This window comes from Vipera ursinii, assembly GCF_947247035.1.
Source record: "Vipera ursinii genome assembly, chromosome: 6".
Taxonomy (NCBI): Eukaryota; Metazoa; Chordata; class Lepidosauria; order Squamata; family Viperidae; genus Vipera; species Vipera ursinii.
The window spans coordinates 1,212,254-1,221,847 of record NC_139515.1 but is presented as its reverse complement, the minus strand read 5'-3'; the positions used below and the strand labels follow the sequence as shown (position 1 = coordinate 1,221,847).

General features: G+C 44.8%; 1 protein-coding gene across 1 annotated transcript in view; it reads left to right on the top strand.

Annotated features, from left to right (window-relative positions):
- LOC310642720 (potassium voltage-gated channel subfamily KQT member 1-like) overlaps window positions 1-9,594 on the top strand; it is a gene marked incomplete at its 3' end in the record, with an annotated part of 165,453 nt that overhangs the window by 75,291 nt on the left and 80,568 nt on the right. The window contains exons 13-16 of the mRNA XM_083366607.1: window positions 1,748-1,823; window positions 6,033-6,127; window positions 7,244-7,284; window positions 8,411-8,472. Of these exons, the coding sequence (XP_083222733.1) occupies window positions 1,748-1,823; window positions 6,033-6,127; window positions 7,244-7,284; window positions 8,411-8,472 (274 nt within the window). The remainder of the gene's footprint in view (window positions 1-1,747; window positions 1,824-6,032; window positions 6,128-7,243; window positions 7,285-8,410; window positions 8,473-9,594) is intronic.

Sequence of the window (9,594 nt, the reverse complement as noted above, 5' to 3'; positions counted from 1 at the left end):
AGTCTCAACATCTTTTTTACTTTGTGGTGACCAAAACCGGATGCCGTATTCCAAGTGTAGCCTTGCGAAGGCCTTGTAAAGTGGTATTAACACTTCATATGACTTTGATTCTATCCCTCTGTTGATGCAGCCTAGCACTGTGTTGGCTGTTTTGGAAGCTGCAGCACACGGCTGGCTCCTATTTAAGGGATTGTCCACTAGGATTCTGAGATACCTCTCACAGTTGCTACTATTTAGCTGTATTGTATTGTATTGTATTGACCATAAGGGAAGTCAAGACAAAAAGTCAAAATTGGGCAGCTAATAAATTCAAATAAATAGGTGAAATGAAGTGGGGCTCCTGACTGCGTAACTAAAGCCCTATGCTAGACAGGCAGAGTGGATGAAAAAATATCACAGGTGGTCCTCAGCTCACAAGAGTCCATTTAATGAACATTCAAAATTACAATGGCGCTGGAAAAAAAGTGACTTAGGACTTCTATTCACACTTACCACCGTTGCAGCATCCCGGTGGTCACGTGATCGAAATTCAGAGGCTCGGCAACTGGCGTGTGCTTCTGACGGTTGCAGTTGTCCCGGGGTCACAGGATCCCCTTTGGCGACCTTCTGACAAGCGAAGTCAACGGGGGAAATTAGAGTCACCATAGACTGGTTATGAACTTAACAACTGCAGTGGTTCACTTAACAACAGGTCTTAAAATGGGGCAAAGCTCACTTAACCCATGTCTCAGCGACATAAACATTGGGCTCGGATGTGGTTACAAGCCGATTAAGTAGAAAGGATGGCGAAAGGACTTTAAGTATCCTCTCCATTGCTCAGGGTTTTTTTTCTTAAGGAGGCCTTGCTTTAGAAATTAGTCACGTTTATTGGTTTGCCCCGTAAATGATTACCCGGTGCTCTCTTCCTGGATATGGGAGCATGGATTGTAATTTAATTTATACCTTTGGTTGCACAAGGGCCATGCATCAGTGACAAATGCTGTCCTATTCCAAACATTTCACCCGTCCTCGGAGATAGAAATTGCCTTTGACTTGTCTTCGCTGTAGGGTTCAACCCCAATGTTTGTGCAAGGGGAGAGGGCTTTGCTAATTTGAGATCCGTCGGCTCAAGGTGAAAGCTTTGTCTCTTTTAAATCCCATCTTCAATTTACTTCCCTGCTGCCTATTTTGAGCAGACCTACCGTAAATGAGAACCTTGTTCTCTAGTTTGCATAGGAAGGTATTTTGCTATAAATGTATTTGTTTGAACAAGTATTTGGGGCACACAGTCTTCTGTAAAGAAGTAAAACCGACCCTTTAATTACACGGGCTAATATTTGTAGATATGGCCCTGGGTAGCTGAAAATACTTCTGCGGTGAATCCATGTAGAAATTAGGGCTGGCTGAGGAATTCTGGGAGTTGAAGTCCACAAGTCTTCAAGTCTAGGCTGGCAGTTCATCCAAAGAGTGGGCCATGAATCCTGAGCGCAGAATTCCTTCTGCTTCTCACCTTAAAACATTTTCACCACGATCCAAAGGTGTCTTGACTCTGAACTCGGAGTACTCCGCTAAGAGAAATTGGGAAATGCTGCCCTAAAATGAGAAAAAAACATAAGGAGGCAGACATGAGGCAGATGTTGATATAGACACAGATAAACATTACCTCCACACACAACCACACTCTCGGAAGGTGGGGTTTATTTATTTTTAATTTAAACACTTTTTAAAAGGGTCTGCAATCTTTCTTTCTTTATTTTCCCCCCCCCAGGTTAACAGAAACCCATCGTGCGGCTGTCAAGGTCATAAGGAGGATGCAGTATTTTGTAGCGCGGAGGAAATTTCAGGTAACGTAGACCAGAACTAATTAAGGAGAAACTTCCTGACAGTGAGGACAATTAACCGGTGGAACAGCTTGCCACCAGAAGTTGTTGGCGCTCCATCACTGGAGGTTTTAAAGAAGAGGCTAGACCAGGGGTAGGCAACCTCGGCTCTTTTATGACTCATGGACTTCAACTCCCAGAATTCCTGAGCCAGCCAAGCTGGCTCAGGAATTCTGGGAGTTGAAGTCCATGAGTCATAAAAGAGCCGAGGTTGCCTATCCCTGGGCTAGACAGTCACCTGTCTGAGACGGTATAGGTTTTCCTGCTTGAGCAGGGGGCTGGACTAGAAGACCTCCAAGGTCCTCCGCCAAAGAGACCGGCCAGGGAGGGATTCCCCCCTCCCTCTAGATCCCAGACGGGAATCGCCTGCAGCCGGACCGGACCTTCCCCTCGGACTGGCCGGACGGGCAACGGACTTCACTCGCCATCTGGTTTTCCTGGGATTTCCTGATATCCGCTTCTGCTTAAAAAGAGCGACTGGGAAGAGGGGCGAGAGGAGAGGTGCCAGCTCGGTGCCCCCTCCTGCCCGCCTTTCGCGCCCGTTATTTACGGGTTGAGTAATTCTAAGCCTTTGCTCGGGGGGGGGGGGGCCCGGCCGCTTTCCATTTTGCACCGCTTAACTTGCATAAATCTTTTAATTCCGCACCCGACAAAGGGAGGTTTGGAAAATTAAACTTTATTGGGAAAGGAGAAAATCAATTATGCATTTGGAGAGCTCCTTTTTTTCCTCCCTCCCCCCCCCCCGGGTTTTGTTTTCAAAACCTTTGTAAACATCTGGGCTCTGAGCCATGGCGATTCAATAGCGAGAAACAGCCCCCCCCCCCAAAAAAAAAAACACCCCCACCCTCCCCCAGATCTGGAGCGTAACGGGTGCCCCCAAAGAAAGTGCTCTCAAAGCCCCCTGCCAGCCGGTCCAGAGCCATCCTGGCAGAAGTGCCCTGCCGGGGAAACAATGGCGGCTGTTTTGCTGGCCAGGAGCGAGGATGGGTCGGCCTCTCTCGGCGGGGAAGGGGGAGGCGAAGGGGGGGTTTCGTCAGCTTTTGAAAATGGCCAGGATAGCAAGCCTCTTTCCACGCAGACTGGAGCCTCCGTTCCACCCAACTGGAGGCCTGCTAAAGACTCCACGGAAGTAGCTGTTCTCCTTCCTTCCTTCCTTCCTTCCTTCCTTCCTTCCTTCCTTCCTTCTTTTCTTTCCTTTGTTTTAGAAGAGAGCCACAAGGGACCTTGGAGGTCTTCTAGTCCAGCCCCCTACTCAAGCAGGAGAACCTAGCCCATCTCAGACAAGGGACCGTCCAATCTCTTCTTTAAAATATGATCTTCTTTTCTTTTCTTTCTTCTCTTTCTTTTAAAATAGAATAGAGCAGAGCTGGAAGGGACCTTGGAGGTCTTCTAGTCCAGCCCACCCACCACCGCCCCCCCCCCCCCCCCGCTCAAGCAGGAAAACCTATACCATCTCAGACCAATGACTGAACAGTCTCTTCTTAAACTTATGGCTTTCTTTCTTTCTTTCTTTCTTTCTTTCTTTCTTTCTTTCTTTCTTTCTTTCTCTTCCTTCCTTCCTTCCTTCCTTCCTTCCTTCCTTCCTTCCTTCCTTCCTTCCTTTCTTTCTTTCTTTCTATCTATCTTTCTTCCTTCCTTCCTTCCTTCCTTCCTTCCTTCCTTCCTTCCTTCCTTCCTTCCTTCCTTCTTCTTTCTTTCTTTCTTTCTTCCTTCTTCTTTCTTTTCTTTCTTTCTTTCTTTCTTTCTTTCTTTCTCTCCCTCCTGATTCTTCCCCCCCCCCCTCTCCTTTCCTCCTCCATTTCTAGGCTCCCATGGCTGGGCTCCAAGCACGATTCCATAGCACCCCGGAGGTGCTTAATGCATGCTAATAGTTAGCCGAGTCTCTGGCAGAATGGAAACAAACAATCCAGCTAATGAGCCGTTGTTCGTTATTTTTCAATTACCAAGTTTTTCCAGGGTACCTTCTCCCTCCCTCCCCTCCCCCTTTTTTTGGTCTTCTCTCTTGAACCCTAGCCAAAAAAACTCGCCCCAGATTCCCTACTGGGCTTATGTAGATTCCCAACCCTCAAAAAGGCAGCCTGGAGTCTCTGCTCAACGCTTCTCCCCTCTGTTTACTCCATTAATAGTAGCCTTGTCATGGAAATTTACCAGGTTTACTTTTGGGGAGGGGGCCTTTTCCCTTCTCTCTCTCTCTCTCTCTCTCTCTCTCTCTCTTTTTCTTTTAGTGCTCAGTCCCAGCCAACCCCACTGGCCCTTGCAGTCCCAGCGACAAAATGCCGTCCGATTGCAAATGAAAATTAGGAGTTTGTTTCAAAACTGTTTTGCCTCTTTCCCCCCCCCCCCCCAGACTTGTTTGCTTCCTTGCGGGCTGTCCCCGAATTCCTATGCAGAAGGGGGGGGGACTCTTTGATTTTATTTATTTATTTACTTGAAAAGTCTGCAAGCGGATAATCGTCTGAGACATTATTTAGTACGTGCTAAATACTAAAAGAGTAATATATATATTTTTTTTAAAAAAAACACCTTCGGATAAAGAGACATCTGCCTGGCTCCTCATTGCTCCCTCTCCCCCCCCCCCACCAAAAAAAACAACCCAGGGATTTCTTGACGTCCAGGGGGGAAATGTGGCCCTCTTGCTTCTAAGGCAAGGATGGAAAAGCCGTTTCCCTTTAGAGGTGACACTTTCTTGTTCTTTGTTTGCAGACCCTCCAGGGCCACGGATGGCAATGCAGTGACATCACTGGCAGAAGGAGAGCCAGTGTTGTTGTCGTTGTTGTTGTTTTTTCCTTTCCCTTCCCCTTGGGGAAAAAATGTGCACCGAGATTCCCTCTGATCCACCTCGAAAATGCTTTCGAAATTCAGCAGTGTGCCACTTATTTCCAGCCACGCCAGCTTACTGGGCTTCTGGAGAGTGCGAAAGCGGAGACCGGAGGCTCCTGTGGCTGGGGAATTTGACAGGCCCTCCTTGGTCTAAAGCCAAAAGGTGATATTCTCACCTCTCTTCTATTTCAAGGCCCTTCTCCTGTCCCGTCTACGCCAACCGAGGAGCAGTCGTCTCCTCTGCGCCACTCCACAAAATTTCATTCCGTGAAGGAAAGGCTATAACAGAGCTGGAAAGGGACCTTGAAGGTCCTCTAGTCCAACCCCCCCTGCTCAAGCAGGAGACCCTGTACCACTTCAGACAAGTGACTGTCCAGTCTCTTCTTGAAAGCCTCCAGTGCTGGAGCACCATCACATTGTTTTATTTTATTTATTTATTTTAATTCCATTTATATCCCGCCCTTCTCCGAAGACTCAGGGCGGCTTACAAGCTTAGCAGTATTGTTATTAATAATAAGAAATTCGTAGTCAGAGATTAGGCTGAAACTGCTATCTAGACCCTCCAATCCCCAAAGAGATGCCAAGTTTAAGTTTACAGCCCTTTCCGTATTAAGTCACACAAGTTATCCTTAATGCGATGACATTACAAAGATCTTTTTTTTTTACTGTATCCCTAATTTACTCAATTACCGTTCCATGTTTATTCCCTTTTACTACATTTGCTTAATTCTGCCTTTCTCCAGCATCTTATTTCTTTTAGGTTTTCTAAAACTCTTTATGTTTTCCTTATTGGCATAGCGAACAGTTCCATCTTGTCTGATTTGTTTGATAAAGAAAGGTCAAACAAATCTTCAAACAAGTTTGAAGACCCCTGATTTAGAGGGACGATGGAGCCCAGGATTTCCACCTCTAAACCAGACAGTTGTTAAGGAAATTGTGCCCTGTTTTATGACTTCTTTGCCACCGTTGTTAAGTGAAACATGTGGTTGTTAAATGAGCCTGGCTTCCCCACTCACTTCTCCTTGTTCGGGAGCCAGCTGGGAAGTTTGCAAACGCTGACCGCGTGACCCCAGGGTGTCGCAACCAGTCATGAATACGTGCCGCTTGCCCAGCGCCTGAATTTTGACCATGTGACCATGGGGAGGCTGCAACGGTCGTAAGTGTGAGAAACGGTCCAAAGTCACGGTGCTGTCCTAACTTCAGTCACTAAATGAGTGGTTGTAAATCAAGGACTGACTGTAACATCCATAGGCTGCGTGGTTCATGTGCAGGAAGAATAATAGGACATCCTTTTCCTTACGCATTTTTAAGCTTATTTTTTCCCCCATTTTGTTTTTTGTTTTTTTTCTCCAGCAAGCTCGGAAGCCTTACGACGTCCGTGATGTCATTGAACAGTACTCTCAAGGGCACCTCAACATGATGGTGAGGATAAAAGAACTCCAGAGAAGGTAGGCCACGTTCTCCCTTCAAGGGCAGAATGACTGGCCCCCTCCTGATGTTTTGGGCCACGGCCATCCGGCTCTCCTGTAGAACAGAATAGAAATCTGGAAGGGACCTTGGTGGTCTTCTAGTCCAGCCCCCTGCTACAGCAGGAGAACCTATCCCATTTCAGACAAGTGACTCTCTAGCCTCTTTTTAAAAAACCTCCAGTGATGGAGCGCCCACGATTTCTGGTGGCAAGCCGTTCCACCGGTTAATCGTCCTCCCTGTTAGGACATTCCTCCTTAATTCCAGGTTGCTTCTCTCCTTGATCAGCTTCCAACCCTTGTTTCTCGTCCTGCCCTCTGGGGCTTTGGAGAATAAATTGACCCCCTCTTCCATGTGGCAGCCCCTTGAGCTTGACCAAGCTAAGGATGATGGGCATGGGAATCCTGGATATCGGAGAATACCATAGCTTCATCTTCTCCGCCCAAAGAAGCTCTCGTCCTTTCACCTTAACTGTATTCTGGCTGAGCAGAGTCGCGACCAGAACCGGCATCAGAGCCAGAGATAAAATTATCCGGTGATTAAAATCCATGGGAAGAAATCACAATTGAATCTGTCTCCTGGATTAGAGTCAGCTCGCTTGGTATATACATCACATAAACACGATGGGCATTTTTTTTTGTCTTTTAAAGAAAAAGTCTCAAATTCAGCTAGCCCTCGACTTAACGACCTCGATTTGGGAGCCCAAAATTTCCGTCGCTGAGTGAGATGTTTGTTAAGTGAGTCTTGCCCCATTTTACGACTCTTCTTGACACCGTTGTTAAGGGAGTCCCTGCAGTTCTTAAGCTAGTCACACAGTCGTTCAGCGAATCTGGCTTCCCTCATTGACTTGGCTTGTCCGGTCGCAGAAGGGGGGGGCGCTGCAACCGTCACAAGTACGAGTCAGTTGCCACGCCTCTGAATTTTGATCGCGTGACCCTGAGGATGTTGAAGCAGTGGTCATAACGGTGAAAAACGGTCCTAACTCCCTTTTTCCAGCGCCGTTGCAACTTTGTACGGTCTCTAAACGGACTGTGGCAAGTTGAGGACCGTCTGTATGTCTGAATGTCTGCCGAATTAAAATCTCCCTTCTCTCCTAGGCTGGACCACTGCCTGGGAAAGCCTGCCCTGTTTCTGCCAGGTACGGAAGTAACTAACTAACATCCGCCCTTGAGTTCTTTGGAAGGGGACTTTGGTCTCGGATTAAAAGTTAAAACGGAACAACGGAGTAGAAAGTAGAAATGGAAATTGCGCTACTACTGAGGTGAAATACGTGAACCCAGACGGCACGTTGTCTATTAGGCACCAAAGATTTGTAGCTGTAAAAACTTAATAAAATAACCTATATATAAAAAAAAACCAAGTTAAACTGGGGAAGAAGGCTTGGCTTCCCCGTTTCTGTCTGCCGTCACGTCTTCTAAACGCCCTCCTCCCTCTTCCCAGCTTTATTTTTCTGGGGCTCCAGCACCGTTACGTTCTGCAGGGACTTGGTCATCTTCTGAGGGCCTGTGACCATGTCCTTCAAGACGTTTGTCCTAAGGACATTCAAGGGGAAGAAGGGAGCTGGGTTCATCTCTGGTCAAGAGACCAGTTCCAGCTCTGATGAAACTTGGTTTAATCCAGGCAACCGTGGCCCTTTTATGACTGGTGGACTTCAACTCCCAGAATTCCTGAGCCAGCCACGCGGAGGGGAAAGGGAGAGGTTTCCAAGCTGAGCCGTGCCGGCTCAGGAATTCTGGGAGTTGAAGTCCACCAGTCATAAAAGAGTCAAGGTTTAATCGATCCTCATTGTTATTGGTGTCCCCAGATCTTTCCCTGCCCTGCTGAGATGATGATGGTGATGATGATAACAACAACAACAACAACGATAATAATAAAGTTGGAAGGGCCCTTGGAGGTCATCTAGCCCAACCCCCTGCTCGGGCAGGAAACCCTATACCATTCCAGACAGACGGTTGTGCAGTCTCTTCTTAAAAACGTCCAGTGTTGGAGCATTCACAGCTTCTGGAGGCAAGGAGTTCCACTGGTCAATCGTTCTAACAGCCAGGAAAGAGATCTATTAACAAGAGGCAGAATCCAACACCTGATGATCCTGCATGCATTTACGCTCCGATATTCTTGCACATTCTTTTTATTCACCGAAAATATTCTAGCTGTAACAATACCGGCAATAAGCGTTTGGTAACCTTCGCATTACTGCATTTTGCAGTTAGTTGCAATTCAAACACAAATCCTCTCCCTTTCTTTTCTTTTTTCTTTTTTTTTAGAAAAGGGGGTGGACAAAGGCTACTACACGATGGGAGCCAGACTGATTAGACTGGAGGATAAGGTAAGATCTTTTGGAAAAGGAAAAAAAAAAAGCTATTTTTGCTGGCCAATTTCCAGAAATGTTCTGTGATCAGCATGACTGTCAGTCTGCATCCTTTACTCAACGTTTAAGAGCCAAAGAAACGTACCGGTCGTGAGAAATGTGTAAACTAACTACGGGTTACGTTGCGATAGTTTTTCATTTAAACACCATCTCGATCTCAATCTGTCTGAGTGGGAATGTTTGTCCTCAACCCCTTTGTGTAACGCAAAGATACATTCAGAGTTTATTTATTCTGAAACTCAGAGCACTGAAGGAACCATAATTCTTTTTCGCTGACAAGGTAACTACTTTTGTCCCGTCATAATTGTGGAGGTGCTATTTTGAGAGTTAATTTTAATCTGTGGAAAATATTATCCGTGGGAAGTGAAGCTAGTGGTCCCATGAAGAATAGAATAGTATAGAATAGAATAGAATAGAATAGAATAGAATAGAATAGAATAGAATAGAATAGAATAGAATAGAATAGAATAGAATAGAATAGAATAATGAAGAATAGAATAGAATAGAATAGAATAGAATAGAATAAGAAATTAGAATAGAATAGAATAGAATAGAATAGAATAGAATAGAATAGAATAGAATAATGAAGAATAGAATAGAATAGAATAGAAAATAGGAATAGAATAGAATAGAATAGAATAAGAAATTAGAATAGAATAGAATAGAATAGAATAGAATAGAATAGAATAATGAAGAATAGAATAGAATAGAATAGAATAGAATAGAATAGAATAGAATAGAATAGAATAGAATAGAATAGAATAGAAATACAGAATGGAATGGAATAGAATAGAATAGAATAGAATAGAATAGAATAGAATAGAATAGAATAGAATAGAAGTAGAGTAGAGTAGAGTAGAGTAGAGTAGAGTAGAATTAGAATAGAATAGAATAGAATAGAATAGAATAGAATAGAATAGAATAGAATAGAATAGAATAGAATAGAAATATAGAATAGAATAGAATAGAATAGAATAGAATAGAATAGAATAGAATAGAATAGAATAGAATAGAATAGAATAGAATAGAATAGAATAGTATAGAATAGAATAGAATAGAATAGAATAGAATAGAATAGAA